The 21,267-nt window shown below is 50.1% G+C and overlaps 1 protein-coding gene across 2 annotated transcripts in view; it reads left to right on the top strand.

Moving 5' to 3' along the window:
* Nucleotides 1-14,053, top strand: part of COL5A3 (collagen type V alpha 3 chain) — a 44,321-nt gene extending 30,268 nt beyond the window's left edge. For both annotated transcript variants that reach the window (XM_043911438.1, XM_043911437.1), the window contains exons 45-67: nt 233-286; nt 909-1,016; nt 1,093-1,146; nt 1,503-1,556; nt 1,663-1,716; nt 1,845-1,898; nt 2,703-2,810; nt 3,475-3,528; nt 3,703-3,756; nt 4,028-4,081; nt 4,282-4,335; nt 4,746-4,853; nt 5,028-5,081; nt 5,754-5,807; nt 6,004-6,111; nt 6,378-6,431; nt 6,516-6,551; nt 6,987-7,040; nt 7,582-7,789; nt 7,874-7,986; nt 10,379-10,447; nt 12,717-12,956; nt 13,054-14,053. In XM_043911438.1, the coding sequence (XP_043767373.1) occupies nt 233-286; nt 909-1,016; nt 1,093-1,146; nt 1,503-1,556; nt 1,663-1,716; nt 1,845-1,898; nt 2,703-2,810; nt 3,475-3,528; nt 3,703-3,756; nt 4,028-4,081; nt 4,282-4,335; nt 4,746-4,853; nt 5,028-5,081; nt 5,754-5,807; nt 6,004-6,111; nt 6,378-6,431; nt 6,516-6,551; nt 6,987-7,040; nt 7,582-7,789; nt 7,874-7,986; nt 10,379-10,447; nt 12,717-12,956; nt 13,054-13,200 (1,947 nt within the window). In that variant the 3' untranslated portion in view covers nt 13,201-14,053. The remainder of the gene's footprint in view (nt 1-232; nt 287-908; nt 1,017-1,092; nt 1,147-1,502; nt 1,557-1,662; nt 1,717-1,844; nt 1,899-2,702; nt 2,811-3,474; nt 3,529-3,702; nt 3,757-4,027; nt 4,082-4,281; nt 4,336-4,745; nt 4,854-5,027; nt 5,082-5,753; nt 5,808-6,003; nt 6,112-6,377; nt 6,432-6,515; nt 6,552-6,986; nt 7,041-7,581; nt 7,790-7,873; nt 7,987-10,378; nt 10,448-12,716; nt 12,957-13,053) is intronic.
* The last annotated feature ends 7,214 nt before the right edge of the window (nt 14,054-21,267 follow it).

Genomic DNA, 21,267 nt, shown 5'->3' with positions numbered 1-21,267 from the left:
TTCCAGTTAAAAAAATTTTTTTTAAAATTTATTTGGCTGCACTGGGTCTTAGTTGCTGCTTATGGGATCTTTGATCTTTGTTGTGGCCTGTGGGATCCAGTTCCCTGACCAGGGATTGAATCATGACCCCCTTGGGAATGCAGAGTCTTAGTCACTGGACCACCAGGAAAATTCCCCACCTGCGACCTTAATCTTAATCCTGAGGGTTTCTTGACTCTGTTCCCTCCTCCAGGGCCCACCTGGACCAACAGGGATACGGGGTCCGGTGGGACACCCAGGCTCCCCGGTGAGTACTCCCAGCTTTGTGGCCCTCCTCTGGATCCCTCATGGGAAGGGACAGTGTTCTCCACTGTGAACAGGCCCCAGTTCAACCCCAACCCCTACCCCTTCGTGCTAATGCTTAATTCAAACTCACCCCAGAATCTGACTCAGTCCTGACCTCAACCCCCAAACTCCATCACAGCCCTAATTTTAATGCAACTTGTGACCTTAACCTCAATCCCAACTCAGACCTTATCTTCGCATCCAGCATTAGCCGAACCTGACCCAGTCCTACCCTTGACCCCAGTCCAGACCCACCCTCCAATACTGACCCCAAACCTGAGCTCCAATTCTGAATTTACCTCAGACCTGAGCTCAAGCCCAACCCTACCTCTCAACCCCATTTGGACCTTAATTGACCTCAGCTTGACCCTGACTCTCCACCAAGGCTCATCTCAAAACTTTGACTCAGTCCTAGGTTTCATTCCTAAACCCTGACCCTTAACCTGCACCTCTAGCTTCAGACCCGACCCTGACCCTCCCCAAACTTCATCTCAACCTTGAACTTCCATCCTGACTTTGACCTTGAGCCTAACTCCAACCCTTGACACAGACCCTAACTGTATCCTGCCCTGTCCTCCTTCCAGGGAGCAGACGGGGCTCAGGGACGCCGGGGACCCCCAGGCCTCTTTGGGCAGAAAGGAGATGATGGAGTGAGAGGCTTCCCTGGCATGATTGGTCCTCCTGGCCTACAGGTGGGTGTCTGAGTTTGAGGGTATGGCCTCTGGTCCTCCCCACTTTGTGCCCCAATTTTGCTTCTTTGCTCCACAGGGAATGCCAGGCCCTGCTGGAGAAAAGGGAGAAGTTGGAGATGTAGGGTCCATGGTATGAACTATGGGGGAAATGGGAGGAGTGGTAGGGTAGGGTTGGCCATCAGATCGATTTGCGGGGTCACGGGGCACATTGTTTGAAGGATCACATGGGTCACCAGTATCAAGGGTGGTGTTTGTGGTTTGTTGTTGTTCAGTCACTCAGTTGTGTTGGACTCTTTGTGACCCCTACGGACTGCAGAACGCCAGGCCTCCCTGTCCTTCACTGTCTCCCTGAGTTTGCTCAAACTCATGTCCATTGAGTCAGTGATGCCATCCAACCATCTCATCTTCTGTCGCTCCCTTCTCCTCTTGCTTGGAGCTTTTTGAGGGGCCATGAGGTCACTGGATGCTATTCTGACTGTCCCATAGGGTCCCCACGGAGCTCCAGGCCCTCGGGGTCCCCAGGGCCCCAGCGGATCAGAGGTGAGGACTTGGGGGTCGGGCCTCAGGAAGCCTTAGGACATCATGTTCCCAAGAAGGGGCTGTTGGAATCCCTCCATCCCACCTGTACCCCTCGTTGTCTCTCCAGGGTCCTCCAGGGTTGCCTGGGGGAGTTGGTCAGCCCGGCGCTGTGGGTGAGAAGGTAAGAGAGAACCAGGGGCTGCCCAGGGTCAGGGAGGCTCAACCAGTCCTGCCTGGTTGTGGGGGGGCGGTGGCAGTTCTGGCTGCCAGGAGGGGGACCCCTCCTTATTTCCACTTTGCCTCCCACAGGGTGAGCCAGGAGAGCCTGGAGACCCAGGACCCCCAGGGACTCCAGGCACCCCAGTGAGTGATTTTGTTCTGGGCCCCTGCACCCATCTCAGGGAATCCCTGACCCTTGGGCATCTTGGGCCCCTGTGACCTCTGGGCAGCCCTAGGTCACTCATGGACCCAGACCTATGGGCATCCCCAGTTATCTTGATGACAGAGACCTGAAAGGTGTCAGGGTTGCTACATCAAGTTCTCTAGGTTGTATACTGGGCAAGGGTGCAGGGCTGAGGGGGCAGGTGGGGCTCAGACCTAAAGCGCAAGCCCTGGCTTGAAGATGAGCTGCCCAGAGGGGATCTCTCTTTTTTCCTTTTAAAAATACTGATTCATTTATTTGTTTGGCTGTGTCCAGTGTTAGTTGGGACACAGGAGCTTTGTTGGGCCATGTGCGATCTTTCCTTGGGGTGCACAGACTCTCTAGTTGTGTCGTGAGAGTTCAGTAGTTGTAGCATGTGGGATTAGTTGCTCCACAGCGTGTGGGATCTTAGTTCTCCGACCAGGGATTGAACTTGTGTTCCCTGTATTGCAAGGCGGATTCTTAACTACTGGACCACTAGGGAGGTCCTGGGATCCCTTTTCTGATTCACCCCAGAGTGGCACATGGGTTAGCCCAAACTTGTCCATGACCTCTGGTCAACTGGATCACCCTGACCCTTGACTCCTATAAATCCTAGATTCCTCTGACCCTTGGGCAGTCTAGGCTACTTTGACCCCTAACCCCAGGAAAGTCCCAGGCCATGCAGATTCCTTAGTTCAGGTATGCTAACCTTGACCCCTGGAGAGCCCAGGCTACTCTGACCTCTGACCTCTGTTTCTGCAAAGGGCCCCAGAGGAGAAGTTGGTGAAAAGGGGGATGCAGGCCCATCTGGGGCTGCTGGACCCCCAGGCAAGAAAGGCCCCCCTGGAGAGGATGGAGCAAAGGGGAACATGGTGAGTCCTGGGGCACATGGAGGCCGAGACCCAGGGAAGGGCATATGTATCAATTCGAACCTGCTCCCCAACTTCCAGCCAGGGATCCCGTGTGCTGATTCCACAAGCAATCCAGAACAGGACTGAGTGAATGAATGATTGAGTGAAAGGATGAATCAGTGTAAACATACAGTGGTAATGGGTCATGGCAGCAGGAGAAACTTGCTTCCACATGGAGTCATTCCAACAGTGCTGGAAAGGTCAAAGTTGAAACTGATGCGGGATCAGGGTTGGCTGATTGGGATTTGCCATCAGGGCAAAGGTTGAACCCCTCCTGCCATGGCGATGGGACTCAGGGTGGGCAGGGAGGGTGGTGAGGGGCTTCAGAGTCTGAGGGACCTTGATTTGAATTTCAGCACCCCACCCCTTCCCGGGTCCCCTCTCTGATTTTTATCTGTGAATCCCAAGCTGGGAGGATGCAGTGTAATGATTCATGGAACATTTTTAGCTCCCATTAAACACCAGAATGTTCCTTCTAGCAGGGCTGAGGTTTTGTGTTTTCTTTACTAATGTATCCCCAGCAACCAGAACTGTGTCTGAGGACAGCTGAATGAATGAATAAATGGATGAATGGATGAATGCTCCATCATTCAGAGATACGATTTTTCATCTTTCTGTGTTCCAGGGCCCCACAGGGCTCCCAGGAGACCTAGGCCCCCCTGGAGACCCTGGAGTTTCGGTGAGCGTGACCCCCCTTCCTCAAAAGCCCAGCATATTCCCTATTCTGTCCCCAATCTCATCACAGACCTGGGCAATGTCGATTAAACAAAAAACCTCCACTTTCCTCCAAGCATCACCCCAACATTCTCCTGTGCCCTCATGACCCCACCCAACTTCATTCCCCCTACCACAGGGTCAAGATGGTCCCCCAGGGGAGAAGGGAGACCCTGGAGATGTGGGGGGACCGGTGAGTAGGGGAACAGAGGAGGTGGTGCCTAAAGAAGGGTGTTGGGGCAGGTGATTGGGTGAATTGAAGGCCAGGAGAATGGGTTAATGAGGTCCCCAGGGCTCCCAGAGATGCATCTACTTCGTACCATGAATGTGAGCAGCTTGAAGGAGGAGGCAGGGGGAGGGAGGTATGGCTGGTGCTGGGGTGATGTTTGGGGAAGGCTGTCTTCCCATCAAAGGCATCCTGAAACTGTCATCCTTGACTCCCGTGCTGGTTACAATCTCCATAGGGTCCACCTGGCGCTTCTGGGGAGCCCGGTGCCCCTGGGCCTCCTGGTAAAAGGGTGAGTGATGATACTCCACCCCCCGGCTCTAACTTGGTTCCACTCACTCTCATAGGCCCCCCTTACCTCCACAAGCCCCCCCTCATACCTGGAGGCCCCCACTCATCCCTACAAGCCCTCCACTCACCATCACAACCCCCTGCTCAGCTCACAGCCCCCTACTCAGCTCACAGCCCCCTACTCACACTTTCTCCCCTCAGGGTCCTTCTGGTCGCATGGGTCGAGAAGGCAGAGAAGGAGAGAAAGGTGCCAAGGTGAGTTCCCCCTAGCCAAGAGAGGGTCCTTTTATTTTTGGCTGCGTTGGGTCTTCATTGCTGTGTGTGGGCTTTCTCTAAGTTGCAGCAAGTGGGGGCTACCCTCTAGCTGTGATGCTCAGGCTTAGCTGCCCTGCAGCATGTGGGATCTTCCCAGAGCAGTGATCAAACCCGTGTCCCCTGCATTGACAGGTGGATTCTTAACCACTGGACCACCAGGGAACTCCCAGGGAGCGGTCCTTGTCCTGACCCGTTGGTCAATAGTTGGGCCAGCAGAATGGGGAGGGACCTGTGACCACCACAGTTGCCCCAATTTCCCCCCACTCCCTGATGGTTCTTGGCTGGAAGGTCAGGAGGCAGGCTGCCCCTGATTCTCTCTGCCTCCTCCCTTCCACCTTGCCCCTTTTCAGGGGGAACCAGGTCCTGATGGGCCCCCAGGGAGTACAGGCCCAGTGGGGGCTCGAGGGCCCCCTGGACGTGTTGGACCTGAGGGTCTTCGTGGGATCCCCGGACCTGTGGTGAGTGGACTGGGAACAGGGATGGAGTTGGGGGTGGTATCAGGCCCTCCCTCTGTGCTCGCTTCTTGTAATTTATCATCACAGTTGGGAGGAGCTGACCCTGGTCGGGGTGGGAGGGGGGCGCCACACGGAGTTCTGGCAGAGTGTAGCCCCTCATGTTCTATTTTGCCCTAGGGTGAACCAGGCCTCCTGGGACCTCCTGGACTGTTAGGCCCTCCTGGTCCCCTGGTAAGAGACTTCTTCATCCCTGAGGTCCCAGCACTGAGAATCACACTGGGCATCCATCCAGTGACCATCTAGTGATCTTGGGTACTGATAGTGCAGACTGACCCCTCACTGACTATCCTTCTGATGGTCCACCCTGACCAACTATACTAACCATCTCTTCAGATCACTCATCTTGGTGGTCTACACTGACCAAACTGACCATCTATCTTAATAGTCTACACTGACTACCCACACCGATGTTGACTACAGATCATTCATCTTGGCCATCCTCCAAAAAACTCTTCCATTCATCTCTCATCATCTCTCTTCTCTCCTGACCATCCCCATGACCACTTCCCTGGTAATTCCATTTGAAATCTAGATAATTTCCCGTTTGACCATCCCCCAGTCACTCACATGAGGCTTTCTGTTTGAGACTCACCAACTGACCCTAGGGCTTCCCAGGTAACTGAAACAGTGAAGAATCTGCCTGCAATGCAGGAGACCTGGGTTCAGTCCCTGGGTTGGGAAGATTCCCTGGAGGAGGGCATAGCAATCCACTCCAGTATTCTTGCCTAGAGAACCCCGTGGATAGAGGAGCCTGGTGGGCTACAGTCCATAGGGTTGCAAAGAGTCAGACACCACTGAGTGACTAACACTTTTTCTTTCAACTGATCCTAACTCTCCTTCCAGGGGCCCTCTGGCCTCCCAGGGCTAAAGGGAGATGCTGGCCCCAAGGGGGAAAAGGTAAGGATGCCTCTTTTTATTCTTCTTCTCCCCCAGCTACCTCCTTCTCCTCCACCTTTACTTCCCTCTGTAGCCAGAGGGCTAGGAGATTGGGGTCTCCTCTGCTACCAAACTCACTACCCCAAGGCTGGAAGGGAACAGTCTTTCAACTCCCCATCCCCATTCTTCCCCCACATGTGTCTTTCATATCCTCCAGGGCCACATTGGATTAATGGGTCTCGTTGGCCCCCCTGGGGAGGCTGGTGAGAAAGGGGATCAGGGGTTGCCAGGAGTGCAAGGCTCCCCTGGCCTCCAGGGAGAACCGGTGAGTGTGTCTCCTGCCCCAAGAGGGAAGATTGTGTTCGAAGGGGTTGGGAAAGCAGAAATGGGGCTTGATTGGGTGTGGGGGATAGGGAAGCCTGGGTCTCAAACAATAGGGATTGTGTCTGGGGAAAAGGGGGGGCTCTATTTGGGGGACTTGAAGGTTGTTTCTGGGGTTGAGGGTCTTCTTTTGAGGGGACTTGTCTGGGGGATGTGTCTGGACCATATGGATGAACCCCATCAATGATGACTCTGATATCCTTTCCCCAGGGTTCCCCTGGTCCCATTGGCTCTCTGGGCCACCCGGGGCCCCAAGGCGTGGTGGTGAGTATGAGGGGTTTGTGGGGGCAGGGGGGTCACCCTGTTGGGCCATCCAGCAGTCCAAGCCCCCCCATCTCTACCCCACAGGGTCCTCCAGGACAGAAAGGCTCAAAGGGGTCCCCGGTAAGTAGTCACTGCTTCCTTGGGCTCTCACCTCCCAACTCCCCAGCCCCCTTCAATGTACCAGAACCCTCAATGCCTTTGGGTGCATTCATTTATTTATTCAGTCAATCAGGCACTCGACTATTTCTTCAACACCTACCATTGTATTTTATCAAATCTCAGATGTCATCCATTGTAAGGTGTGCCATTGTTTTACGAACTGCTACAGGAGAAAATAGTTTTGCCAAGTAAATGATGACTTGTCATAGATGTTAAGATGTTGATTTCAGAGATGTTCAAATGTGGAAAGAAAAATTGCATTTTATGCTTGGGGCTGAAAATTGCACGTCCTTCCTCCAGTGGGGTGTGTGTGTGTGTGTGTGTGTGTGTGTGTGTGTGTTGGCAGGCAGGGGTCTCCATAGACAGAGTTCACACCCAAGTGACTTCTCCCTACAGGGATCCCAAGGTCCTCGTGGAGACACCGGCCCCCCCGGTCCTCCTGGTCCCCCGGTAAGTTCCCCGTGGGGCTCTGTCCGACTGTCTCCCCTGGTCCCTCAGTGACTGGCAGTGGGCAGAGCACACACCATGTGTTCGGGGATTGCAGGCGGAAAGGGAGATGGCTCAAAAGCTGAAGGAGGATCTGGGCTGTGTGTAGGGGGTTGGGGGGACCTCCATGGGGGCTCTGGTTGGATTTTGTCTGTCCATCTCTCTGACCTTTCTCGGTCTCTACCTCAAAACGTTGTTTCACTATTTTATCTTTATTTTTGTCTTTGGGTTTCTCTCTGTCTCTCTCTCCTTTGCCTAACTGTGGTTCTGGCTCTTCTTTTTCCTCTCTCCACTTCCCACCTCTGAGCCTTTCTGTCCGTCTCCTTCCCGTGTTTCCCTCTGTCGCTGATTGTCCATGTCCCCGCTCTCTGTCTGTATCCCTCCCTACTCTTTTTCCTCTCCTCACACCCCTGTCTTTCTGCCTCCCACATCTCTCATTTCTGCGTCTCTCTCCCTGTCTCTTCCTCCTGCCGTCCTCCTCTCCTCCATCCCCACCTCTGCCCAGGGTCCCTCTGCGGAGCTGCACGGGCTGCGCCGGCGCCGACGTTCCCTGCCGGGCTTGGGGATCCCGGAGGGCGGCCTGGAGGAGGTGCTGGCCTCGATGGAGTCTCTGAGCTTCGAGATAGAGCAGCTGCGGCGCCCTCCCGGCACGGCTGAGCGCCCCGGCCTCGTGTGCAAAGAGCTGCACCGTAGCCATCCGCATCTGCCCGACGGTGAGGTCCCGCCCCTCCCCCGGAGGGCGGGGGGCCGTGAGATCCAGCCCCCGGCTCATCCTCTCCCCACTGGCTCTGCGGCAGGGGAATACTGGATCGATCCCAATCAAGGCTGCGCGCGGGATGCGCTCAGGGTGTTCTGTAACTTCACGGCAGGAGGAGAAACCTGCCTCTACCCAGACAAGAAGTTTGAGATCGTGAGTACCTGCGTAGGGGGCTGGGAGGGGTTGGTGGAAGGAGGGGCTCGAAAATATCTCACTCACACCTCACCGCTCCCCAACCCCGCCCCACACCAGGAGTTGACTGGGATTTTATTTTTCCTTCAACTGACGTCTGTTGAGCACCTTCTGTATGCCAAAGTCCTTGAAATGCTGGGGTTACAGCAGAGAATCTAAAACAAACCAAACAAACTTAAAAAAAAAAAAACTGCTTTGCTTTGCTTTGTTTTATGGAGCTCATTTTCTATGGGGAAAGACAGATAAGAAAAAATAGTAAAGAAATCAATAATAGCGGTGCAGCTTGCAATAGTGGGATATATGAGCCAGCCCTAAGCACTCAGCCGCATTAACTTACTGAGTGCCAGCCACCGATGGGGTCATTCTATTATTATCCCTAAAGTAGATAACCAACAAGAACCTATTGTACAGCTCAGGGAACTATACTCAACATCTTGTAATAATTTATAAGGGGAGAGAGGGTTTCCCTGGTGGTTCAGTGGCAAAGAATCCACCTGCTAAGCAGGTGATCTGAGTCAGGTCCTTGGGTCAGGAAGATCCCTAGAAAAAAAAAATGACAACCCACTCCAGTATTCTTGCCTGGGAAATCCCATGAACAGAGGAGCCTGGTGGGCTGCAGTCCATAGGGCTGCAAAAGAGTTGGACACAACGGAGAGACTAAACAACACCAACATCGGGGCAAAGAATCTGGGGAAAAAAAAAAGATATATGTGTAAAACCGAATCACTTTGTTGTATACCTGCAACTAATACAACATTGGAAATCAGCTCTATTTCAATTAAAAAAAAAAAAAACAATTCCATTATCATCCCACAGATAGGGAAACTGAGGCACGGAGAAGGACAAGATTACCCATGACCATCTGGCCCTTGTCTCAGCCCTTAACCACCCATCTACACTGCCTCCTAACCTGCTCTCTTATAGGTCCCATGGGTTCACTGCCCTCCACCTGGTCCCCCAGAAATCCTGGGGTTCTCCATCGGGGAGCCTAACAGTCTCTGACACCAAGAACCAGGCTCAGCCGTAGAGAGCAGTGGGTGAGCAGTGAGCCTCTGGACCCTGGGCTGCTTGGGTCGGAATCCAGATCTGATATCTCAGTTTTGCCATCTGTGAAGTGGGGGCTGAAGAAAGCGTGTAACTCACAGGGTAGCTGTGCAGTCGTGGGACCAGTACACATATCAGATGCCACTGATAAAGCACTGACTGTGTGCCGTGCTGTTAATACCTCCTGGGGCTTCCCTGGCGGCTCAGACGGTAAAGAATCTGCCTGCAATACAGGAGACCCAGGTTTGATCCCTGGTTTGGGAAGATCCCTGGAGAAGGGAATGGCTACCCACTCCAGTGTTCTTGCCTGGAGATGTCCATGGACAGAGGAGCCTGGTGGGCTACCGTCCATGGGGTTGCAAAGAGTTGGACACGACTGAGTCACTTGACTCACACTTTTTGTTAATATCTCTGCTGCAGGTAAACACTTAGTGAGCATAGGGCCTGCAAAAGTGCACAGTAATGTTCTTCTTCTTTTTTTAATTAATTTACTTTTGGCGGCTCTGGGTGTTCGTTGCTGTGTGTGGGCTTTCTCTACTTGTGGTGAGCGGGAGCTGCTGTTTGTTGTGGCGCACAGGCTTCTCATTGCTGTGGCTTCTCTTTCTGAGGAGCATGGGCTCTAGGTGGACAGACTCAGTAGTTGTGGCCCACAGGCCCATTAGTTTGGCACACAGGCTTTGTTGCTCTGCGGCATGTGGCATCTTCCCAGACCAGGGATTGAACCCGTATTCCCTGCCTTGGCAGGTGGATTCTTAACCACTAGACCACCAGGGAACTCCCAAGGGGTGTGTTGTTAAAACATCACCATTGGACACCCAAGGCTTCGATCCTCAGGGGGCTTCGAGGAGAGAGTGTAGGGCCGGCTCCTGGGAGTTACCTCACCTTGGGGGAGAGGTGGGAGCCGGAGCATTTATTCACCAGCTCTTGTCAATCATCAGTGGAGGCGACCTCAGAAGCCAGAAATCCCCAGCCTCTTGGATCTGTCCTGGGCACCAGCCAAGCCCAGTCCCACAGCCAGAGAATGGCCTAAGAGTTCCTGATATTTATAGTCAGTAGATTTCTTTTTATTCATTTAGTTGCACTGGATCTTAGTTGCAGCATGTGAGATCTAGTTCCCTGACCAGGGATTGAACCCAAGCCTCCTGCATTGGGAGTGTGGAGTCTTAGCCTCTGGACCACTGTGGAAGTCCCCTACAGTCAGTAGCTTTCAGTGTGGGGCGGCAAATGCAAAACTGACATGTTGCCAGCTCCGCCCCCCCCCCCCCCCCCATCCCAGGGCACCTGTTACATCCTTCCCTCTGTCCCCCAGGTGAAACTGGCCTCTTGGTCCAAAGAAAAGCCAGGTGGCTGGTACAGCACATTCCGTCGAGGGAAAAAGGTGAGTTGCCTGCAAAGCCAGGGTGGGGATGGTATAAAAATTGGTGTAAACCAGCATGGGGAATTGGAGGAGGCGAGATGAACAGGATAGCCTCACCTCTGCCTTTGTGCTGATCATAGGCTTGCGGGGGGAGGGAGGCTGGTGTGGCAGCATTAGATGTGTGATGTGGGGGGAAGCACAGCGCATGGTGGTGATCTAAAGGCAGTGCTGGGAGGACCTGAAGGCTTCCTGAGGGAAGTCACAGCTCAGCTGAGGTCTAAGGAATTAACTGGTTTGCAAGTTTGGGAGGACAAGGAAGGGTGTTCTGGAGAGATGGGACAGCATATACAAAGGCCCAGAGTCAAGAGAAAGCTTGGTGAATTAAAAGAAAAAGTGACTTGCTCTGCTCTAGAGAGAGTGAAGGGGAATGTGGTAGGAGAAGAGGTTGGGGAGGTAGGTGAGAGCTAAGACCACCTCCTCAGAAAGACCTATAGGCAGTAGGGAGCCATGGAATGTGTTTAAGTGAGAGGGACTGAGATTCAATTTCTATGATAGGAAAATGTCTCTGGGCTGCTGGTGGTGGTTGTGGGGATGTTGGAGGCTGGGAGACCCAGGAGGAGACTGATGTGTTGGTTTAGAAAGGCAAGGAAGGGAAGAGGCTGCAGCTAGCGGCATGGGGTATGAAGAGGAAGGAATGGCTTAGAACGTTATCTAAGAGGGCAAGTCAATAGGACCTAGTTAATTGATGAGATGGCAAGTCAATAGGACTTATCAATAGTAATTGATGAGATGGAGGGGAGGAAAGGAAAGAGATAGAGATGATGCTCAGGTTCCTGGTTTGAAGAACAGATGTCTAGTGAGATTCTGAGATATATAAATGGGAAGAGGATCAGGTTTAAGCTGTAGTGGGGGATCTTGGGTCCATTTGGGATTTGTTTATGTAACATATATGTGTATGCTAAGCACTGGGAACATAGCAGCAAAGAAAACACAGTCCCTGACTTCATGAAGTTAATATTCTATTGGAAATGGGACCAAGGAAGCAGACAGACAACAACCAAGGAAGCAAAGCTACCATATAATGTCAAGTGGTATATGGGTTTGGGTTCCCCTAAAACAGACCCGAGACTCAATTGTGAGGGGTTTATCTGAGCTGTGAGTCCAGAAAACATAAATCAGGAAATGTGAAACGATACAGGGAAGAGAAGGAAGCCAAAAAAGATGTGTTACCGGGCTAGTTATCTCAACCCAGTGATAACTTAATAATATATTTTATATAGCCCAATATATCCAAAATATTGTCGTATCAATATAAAGATTACTGAAGCATTTTCAACTTTTTCCCTGTGAGTTCTTCAGAGTCTGGTGCATATTTTACATTTATAGCACATCATGATTTTGATACTAAATCTCCCTGGAAATACTTAGATTGCGTAAAACCTGCAGTTGAAAAAGTAGATTTGCATCTTCAAGTTGTTCCAAACCTCAGTTTTCTGATAAATGGATTGAGGCTCAGGTGTTAGTTATAAATTAAATAAAGTTAAACATTTTTTTAATTAAATAATTTAAATAGATGGACCCAGAGGTTATCATACTATGTGTAGTAAGTCAGAAAAGACAAATATTGGATGATATCGCTTACATGTGGAAGCTGAAATATGACACAAATGAACTTATTTACAAAACAGAAATAGACTCACAGACATAGAAAACCAACTTATGGTTGCCAGAAGGGAAAGGGAGAAAGGATATATTAGAATCTTGGGATTAACATATACACACTATACACTACTATGTATAAAATAGATAAACATCGAGGACCTACTGTATAGCACAGGGAACTATATATTCAGTATCTTGTAGTAAACTGTAATCGAAAAGAATGTGAAAAAGAATATATATATGTATATATATATGTGTGTGTGTATATCTATATACATATATATACATATAACTAAATCACTTTGCTATAAGCCTGAAACTAACACAGCACTGTAAATCAACTATACTTCAATTTTTAAGAAATAAGTGCCCCCCCAAAAATTAAAATTTAACCAACAATGTGAAAAGTCTCTCAGTCCCACCAGCCACAATTCAAGTGCTCAATAGCCACACATGCCCAGGGGCTTGCAGGAGAACCGGGGATGAGCAGGTGGCTGGTGGGGCAGCCAAAGAGGAAGACATGGCAGAAGGGGCGGGTGGGCAGTGGGTAGAGATCCTGGGAGGCGGGGACCTCGGAAAGAGTCGAGTCGCATGACACATCCTCACCCCCTCTTTGTCCCACCCCCAGTTCTCCTACGTGGATGCCGATGGGGCCCCCGTGAGTGTGGTGCAGCTGACCTTCCTGAAGCTGCTGAGTGCCACGGCCCGCCAGAGCTTCACGTACACCTGCCAGAACTCAGCCGCTTGGCTGGACGAAGCTGCAGGTGACCACAGCCGCTCTGCCCGTTTCCTCGGGGCCAATGGGGAGGAGCTGTCCTTCAATCAGACGGCAGCCGCCACCATCAAGGTCCCCTCCGATGGCTGCAAGGTAAGGAAGAGGGCAGGGACTGGCCAGATTAGGGGGGGAAGCCTGTGATTATTCCCCTCCCCCTGACTCACACACCATCCGTGTCTTCCCTTGCCAGCTCCGGAAGGGACAGTCGAAGACCCTCTTCGAGTTCAGCTCCTCCCGAGTGGGATTTCTGCCCCTGTTGGACGTGGCAGCTGCTGACTTTGGCCAGACGAACCAGAAGTTTGGGTTTGAACTGGGCCCTGTCTGCTTTAGCAGCTGAGAGCTTCGGGGGCCGGGAGGGACAATGAGGGGCCACATTTGGTGCTGAGGCTTTGAAGCCGTCGTATTTATCGTCTCCTGGGACTGTGTGGAGCCAGGAAACGGTCTGCTCATCACGGTCAAACAATATTCCTTCTCCATTCCGGGGGGTCTGGGGGCTGGACTGCCCTGGTCCATGGGTCGGGTTTCTCTGCACTGCGCCCCGGCTGCCATAACTGTGGTCTGGCTCTTTCTCCCCTCGGGGCCCACCCATCACTCATCTCCCTCCCCTGACCCCCCCCCAAGCAATGAACTTCTAACTCAGAGCTGATGAATGCCCCCACCCACGCCTGCCTCCCACCCCCTCAGTGCTCCCGACACCTTTGGTGCTACCTTCCCCATAGTTAAGCACTGGATGTCTCCTGAACCCAGACCGGGATCCCTTTGCTCACTTCCTCTTTTCAGCTGGGTTCGCAGTGAAGGGACTGATGTCAGACTACGGAGGGAAGTGGGACTTCCCTGGACTGAGCTGTGTACTCCTTCTGCTGCCTCAGCCCAGCTCTGAATACTGTCTCCCTCCTTGCCTCCCCAAATACACCTTGCCAGGCCAGGTGGCCTGGGGACCAAGACGGCAGGTGGGGGGAAACCAGGATTCTGATGGTGCTGCCCTATTTATACCTGGGTCTGTATTAAAAGGGAGAATCCCCTCTGTTGTATATTTAATCTGCTTCCTCCTTAGGGAAGGCTGGGATATGATGAGAGAAATTCTAGCGTGATCCCCATCCCCCCACCCTAACTCCCCTCCCACCACCACCTGCCCCAAGCCATAGGGCATAATTGGCATCTCAAGTCTGAGAATAAATCAGTGAACTGTGTCCTGTCTGTGTCTTTCTTTCTTTTTAAATTTTCATTTATTTATTTTTAGTTTTGGCTGCCCTGGGTCTTCATTGCTGTGCACGGGCTTACTCTAGTTGCAGTGAGCAGGGGCTACTCTCCAGTCATGATGCCTGGATTTCTCATCACAGTGGCTTCTCTTATTCCAGAGCATGGACTTCAGCGCACACAGGTTCAGTAGTTTTGGCTTCTGGGCTCTAGAGTGTGAGAGCGTGGGATCAGTAGTTGGGGTGCATGGGCTTAGTTGTCCCAAGTCATATGGAATTTTCCCAGACCAGGGATAGAACCCATGTTGCCTGCGTTGCAAGGCAGATTCTTAACCACTGGACCACCAGGGAAGTTCCTCGTCTGTGTCTGTCAACTGATGCTCTCTTGGGGTCTGGCTTTTGTCTCACCCAAGGCATCTTGCCATCACTTGTCTTAATTAATTGTGCCTTTTGATAGAGGTAGCTTTGGGGATTCACGTGCATGCTCAATTGTGGTTGATTCTTTGCGACCTCATGGACTGAAGCCCACCAGGCTCCTCTGTCAATGGAATTCTCCAGGCAAGAATACTGGAGTGGGTTGCCATTTCCTCCTCCAGGGGATCTTCTCAACCCAGAGATTGAAGCCACACCTCCTGTGTCTCCTGCATTGCAGGTAGATTCTTTATCCCCTGAGCCATCAGGGAGGTGGGTTAAAGATGAGTCGGGTTGGAGGGTAGTTTGGAGTGAGTTGAGTCGGTCTGGGGATCCGTTGAGTTGGAGGTTGAAATGACGAGAGGATTGAGTTAAGGGCTTTAAATTGGATAATGGATTGAATTGAATTAGGGTTGACTTAAGAAGTAGATGGGTTTCCCCGATGGCTCAGAGGTTAAAGCATCTGCCTGGAATGCGGGAGACCCCGGTTCGATCCCTGAGTTGGGAAGATCCCCTGGAGAAGGAAATGGCAACCCATTCCAGTACTCTTGCCTGGAGGATCCCATGGAGGGAAGAGCCTGGTAGGCTACAGTCCATGGGGTTGCAAAGAGTTGGACATGACTGAGCGACTTCACTTCAAAGAAGTAGATTGAGTTGAGTGGAGGTGAGTAGGGCTTAGTATGAATTTGAGGTGGGGGATTACCTATCTGGTAAGTCAAAATGGGATCAGTTAAGATGAGTTGGCTGTGGGATGACTTGTGTTGGGGATTGGATGTTGGGCTGAGGATTTTAACTTTGTTTTTGACGCGTACACCCTGCTTTATGTTTGTTTATTTTTGGCTATACTGGGTGTTTGTCGCTGCACGCAGGTTTTCCCTCATTTCAGAGAGCAGGGGCTACTCTAGCTGCAGCGTGCAGGCTCCTCCTTGCAGTGGCTTCTCTTGTGGAGCAAAGGCTCTGGGACACACAGTCTTCAGTAGTTGTGGCACAGGGGGACTCTTGAGTTCTGGCTGTCGGGCCCTAGGACATCCAGGCTTTTGTATTTGGAGCACGTGGGCTCAGTATTTGGGCCTCACAGGCCTTAGAGAACCGGCTCCGTAGTTGTGGCTCCGCGGCATGTGGAATTGTCCCAGACCAGGGATTGCACCCTATGTCCCCTACATTGGCGGGCAGATTTTTATCCACTGCGCCACCAGGGAAGTCCCTGGGTTGAGGGTTTTGAAAAACAGATTGATTGTGAATTCCCTGGTGATTAAGTGGTTAGGACTTGGTGCTCTCACTGCTGTGGCCGAGGTTCAATCCCTGGAGGCGGAACTAAGATCCCACAAGCCACTGGCTTGAGTTGAGATGTAATTCATGTACCATCTAATCCACCCACTTAAAGTACATAATTAAATGGTTTTTAGGGTATTCACAGACTTGTGCAACCATCACCACAATCAATTTTGAAACATTTTCATCACCTCGGAGATAAATCCCATATCCATTAGCAGTCACTCATCATCTCCTCCAACCCTTTGAGTGGTAGAAAACCACTAATCTTCCTGTCCCTGTGGATTTGCCTGTTCTTGACATTTCCCATAAATGGAATCATACAACATGTGGTCCTTTGTGTCTGGCTTCTTTCATTTAGCATAATTTCACAGTTCAAGTTGCAGCGTGTATTAGAACTTCATTTCTTTTTGTTGTTGAATAATAATTTACTGCATTTTGTTTATCCATTCATCAGCTGATAGACATTATTGAGTTAGGAGTGATGGAGGGCTGGTGTGCATTAAGTTGGATCAGGTGGGATTGGGTGGGCAGAAGTAACAGGTTGGAGTAAGTTGCCTCTTCCAAACTAGGGCTTGCATGCATGCATGCTCAGTCATGTCTGACTCTTTGCCAGCCCATGGACTCTAGCCTCCCAGGCTCCTCTGTCCATGGGATTTCCCAGGCAAGAATATTGGAGTAGGTTACCATTTCCTTCTCTGGGGGATCTTCCTGACCCAAGGATCAAACATGAGTCTTCTGCATCTCCTGCATTGGCGGGTGGATTCTTTACCACTGAGCCATGTAGGAAACCCAAACCAGGGCTTACTCTACTATTTCTGCCAGCAGGCTCTCTAAGGCCACCTGGATTCATTTATTCATTCAATAAATGTTACTAAGAATTCAAATTCTATGAAGAATGTTGATGCCCAGAGGTCATCCATTTGTTTACTTATTCATTCATTCGTTTATTTCTGTGGCACTATTATTACTCAGCACTAGGCATGTTTTTAGATGATGGGGATGAAAGAAAGATGTGGTATCTGCCCTTAAGATCTCACTCCTGCAGAAAACAGATTATACACAAATAGCTGTGTATTATGATTTCAGGTGGTAGTGATTGTGGTGAGGGCTTCCTTGGTGGCTCAGATGGTAAAGAGTCCGCTGGGAAGATCCCCTGGAGAAGAGCATGGCAACCCTCTCCTGTATTTTTGCCTGGAGAATCCCATGGACTGTGTAGCCCGCCAGGCTCCTCTGTCCATGGGATCACAGAGTTGGACACGACTGAGTCACTAACACTTTCACTTTCAATTGTTGTGAAGGAAAATCAAACAAGTTGCATGGATAGAGACTGATGGAGTGATGGCTTGTTTGAAATTGGTTGGTCAGATGAGGCTTTGCTGAGGAGCTGGTGTCTCAGCAGAGATCCGAAGGATGTGGGAGAAGAGCCATATGGAGGTTTTTTGGCCACGTGGCTTTTGGGATCTCAGTTCCACAACCAGGGATTGAACCCAGGCCATGGCATTGAAAGCCCGAATCCTAACCATTAGGCCACCAGGGAGTTCATCATGTGCAGTCTTAAGGAAGTATCTGACACACAGTGTAAGAACCCAGAAATCATCAAATACCCACGAGGGCTCTTGAGAGGATGGTGTTTCTCCCAGTCACCTCTTCTCTGGATGTGTGGCTTTGCTGATTTCTTCATCCTAACTTCTATCAGTCCAAACATTGACTTGGCCCCACCTTCTTTTAGTTCCTCTCTCAAACATCTTTGACTCAGGAATGCATATGGTGGGCTTCCCTGGTGGTCCAGTGGTTAAGAATCTGCCTTGCAATGCAGGGATGCAGGTTCAATTCCTGTTCTGGGGAAATCCCACATGCTGCAGAGCGACTAAGCCCATGCGCCACAAATACTGAGCCTGTCTGAGCCTGTGCTCTAGAGGCTGAGAGCTGCAACTACTGAAGCCCACGAACCTAGGGCCAGTGCTCCACAACAAGAGAAGACACGGCAGAGAAGCGCACACACTGCAACTAGAGAGTAGCCTCTGCTTGCTGCAAAGAGAAAGTCTGCATGTAGCAACAAAGACCCACCACAGCTAAATTAAATAAATAAATGCATCTTTTAAGAAAAAAAAAGAAGGCCTATAATGGGAACTTCCCTGGTGGTCCAGTGGTTAAGACTTCAAGCTCTTAATGGAGGGGACTCAGGTTCCATCCCTGGTCAGGGAACTAGATTCTACATGTAGCAACCAAAATCCTGTGTGCTGCAGTTAAGACCCATCATAGCACCCCCAAAAGAATGCTTAATAGTGTCACCAATGCTGTACATTATTTTCCTCTTCCTGGGCACACGTAATTGAGATCACATCTCCCAGCTCCCCTTGTAGTCAGGTTGGGGACAATTGGGTCTTGGCCAATAGGATGTGTGTAGCCATAAAACCTCCCACACAGCCCTCCTTGCTCTTTCTCTCCATTCCATGAAGACCTTGGAGATCACATATGTCAGAAGAGAGTATCACATGTGGAACTAGAAAGGCTGCTTCCATTAGTTATTTACAGCTGACCCTTGAACCAAGGCTGGGTTTAGGAAAGCCAACCCCTGCATAGTCAAAAACCTGCACGTAACTTTATAGTCAGGCCTCTGCATCCATAATTATGAATCCATGGGTTCAACCAACCTCGGATCATTGTAGTACTGTGTGAGCATACTAAGTCACTTCAATCATGTCCAACTCTTTGCAACCCTGTGTACTGTAGGAGTCCACCAGACTCCTCTGTCCATGGGATTCTCCAGGCAAGAATACTGGAGTGGTTTGCCATGCCTTCCTCCAGGGGATCTTCCTGACCCAGGGATCGAACCCACATCTCCTGTGGCTCCTGCTTTGCAGGCAGATTCTTTAGTGCTGAGCCAACAGGGAAGCCTGTGGTACTGTATATATTTTTTTTATTGGAAAAAAAAATCTACATATAAAAGAACCTGTGAGTTTAAACTCATGTTCAAGGGTCAATTGCACTTGGAAGAATGCTGTCAGGGAGAACTCCATTAGATGTGATCAAGAAATTACTTGTTTTAAGCCCTTGAAATTTTTAAGAGTTGCTTGTTACAGCAGCTATCATTAATTATCCTGACTAATACAGTGAATAAATCCAAGTTTTACTGAAGGTCAGCATGTAAGCATGTGTGCAAACCAGGAGGTCTCATTGCAGGAAAATCAAGCTAAAATTTACTATTGAATATCATTATCTTCAAATGTGTCCACCACTGTGAATTTGTCACTGGAAGTGTGCTCTTCCCAAGCCCAGATTTCCTACCATTCTCTCGCCCCCTACCATCTTTCCCTCTCTGATAGCTCTCCTTGCCTAAGTCTTCACTTCTTCCCTCTAAGTCTTTCTGCTCTTTTTTTTTTTTTTTAAATTTTTGGCCATGCAGTGTGGCTTGTAAGATCTTAGTGCCCTGACCAGGGATTGAAACCACACCCCTGCAGTAGAAGCACAGAGCCCTCAACTACTGGAACACCAGGGAATTCCCTGGATCAAATTTATCTCGCTAGATAGAATTTATCTCACTTTCCTATGAAGAGCAATCCCCTCAACCCTTCTTTCAGACCCTGTCTCCATGCCCACATGATCCATGATTAGTCCAACTCACACTATTAATAATGATAATACAGAAAGATAAAGAACATTACAGCATACTAACACATATATATGGAATTTAGAAAGATGGTAACGATAACCCTATATGCAAAACGGAAAAAGAGACACAGAAATACAGAACAGACTTTTGAACTCTGTGGGAGAATGTGAGGGTGGGATATTTCAAAAGAACAGCATGTATACTATTTATGGTGAAACAGATCACCAGCCCAGGTGGGATGCATGAGACAAGTGCTCGGGCCTGGTGCACTGGGAAGACCCAGAGGAATCGGGTGGAGAGGGAGGTGGGAGGGGGGATCGGGATGGGGAATACGTGTAAATCTATGGCTGATTCATATCAATGTATGACAAAAAAAAAAAAAATTAAATTAAATTAAAAAAAAAATAATGATAATAAAGATCGTTGATTGTCTCCATGCCAGACACTGTTCATCAAATGTCTTCCCTGAATGCTTTTATTTATTTCTCATCACCATCTTTGAGGAACGTTCTGTTGTGCTCAATTGCTCCAGTCGTGTCTGACTTTGCAACCCTATCGACTGTAGCCTGCCTGGCTCCTCTGTCCATGGAATTCTCTAGGCAAGAATACTGGAGTGGTTAGCCATTCCCTTCTCCAGAGGATGGCAGATTCTTTACTGTCTGAGCCACTAGGTTCTCTTACTACCTCCTTTTTGCAGATAAGGGAGCTGAGAAACAGAGGTAGAGAGTAACTTGCCCAGAGTCTACAGCTAAAGATTTTGCTAAGCAAAAAGTCATCTTCTCCCTAAAGGGAATTATTTCCAACATAATCTTAAAAATTACACCCAATAACAGCCCAGGGTTTGAATGCAGGTCAGCCAGCATCTGCTTTGGCAACGGCAATCCCATGCTGGTACAGGTATTTTGGAGGGGAGGATCAATTAATAGTGTAATGAGGACTCTTTAATTAGGTAAAAGCTCATTAAAGAATTAGAAATCTGCCCTGCTAAATTAAAGGGTAATTGACAAAGATGTAAGGAGGGAATTCTAGGCCTGGCTCGCCTCTGCTCTGTGTATTTACTCAGCATCATCACCAGCACCCAGGCGGCTGCTAGGAAACCCCCAGCTGATTTGCATATTCAGCAGGCATAATTAATCACACCACTAGTGCTTCTTGAGTAATTACTCTCGAGGTGGTGGTGGAGGTGGGGGCATGGGACGGCCAACAGGGAGGCCTGCCTGTGGCTTTAGACAGGGCTGTAGAGGGGGGCTGGAGCAGGGGAATTTACACATACTCACTGACAACATTGTCAGAGATACAAACAATGACATACACAGACCAAGGGCAGGTGGAATCAGACCCTCATCTTGTCACCTCCTCCCCTCCCCCTCTGCCACCAAGAACTGCAAGTCTGCACCCACAAGCAGACTCAGAGAGGCAGACCTGCCTTACACACACCCCTACATCCTTAGCCAGACGCAGATATGCTGAAATGCATAACCGGCCACAGACACAGTTATGTCTGGTTGCACACCCAGAGCCCCCCAGACAACCATGTTCACAAACCCACACTCAGAGATGGAGCCACCTCTGGAGGGAGATCCTCATTGTCACACACAGAAGTACCACATCCTGGGGCCTGGCAGATGCTAGATACACAGACGGACGCACAGTCCCACACACAGACTTGCCACCAACACAAAGCCACAGATGTGGGTCCAGGTAAACTCCATCATGGTTGTTTCAGAGACAACCCTTGCTCTGCCCACACATTCATTCATTCAATCCACCAATGTTTTTTTTAATATCTAATTTATTTATTTCGCTGCACTAGGTCCTAGCTGCAGCATGCTGAATCTTTCATTGCAGGGGTCCACAGTTTCTAGTTTTGGCATGGTTGTGATGCCTGGGCTTAGCTGCCCTGCGGCAT

Source organism: Cervus elaphus, chromosome 9 (assembly GCF_910594005.1).
Source record: "Cervus elaphus chromosome 9, mCerEla1.1, whole genome shotgun sequence".
Lineage (NCBI taxonomy): Eukaryota > Metazoa > Chordata > Mammalia > Artiodactyla > Cervidae > Cervus > Cervus elaphus.
The sequence above is the reverse complement of the archived record's forward strand: the minus strand, read 5'-3'. Positions and strand labels throughout refer to the sequence as shown.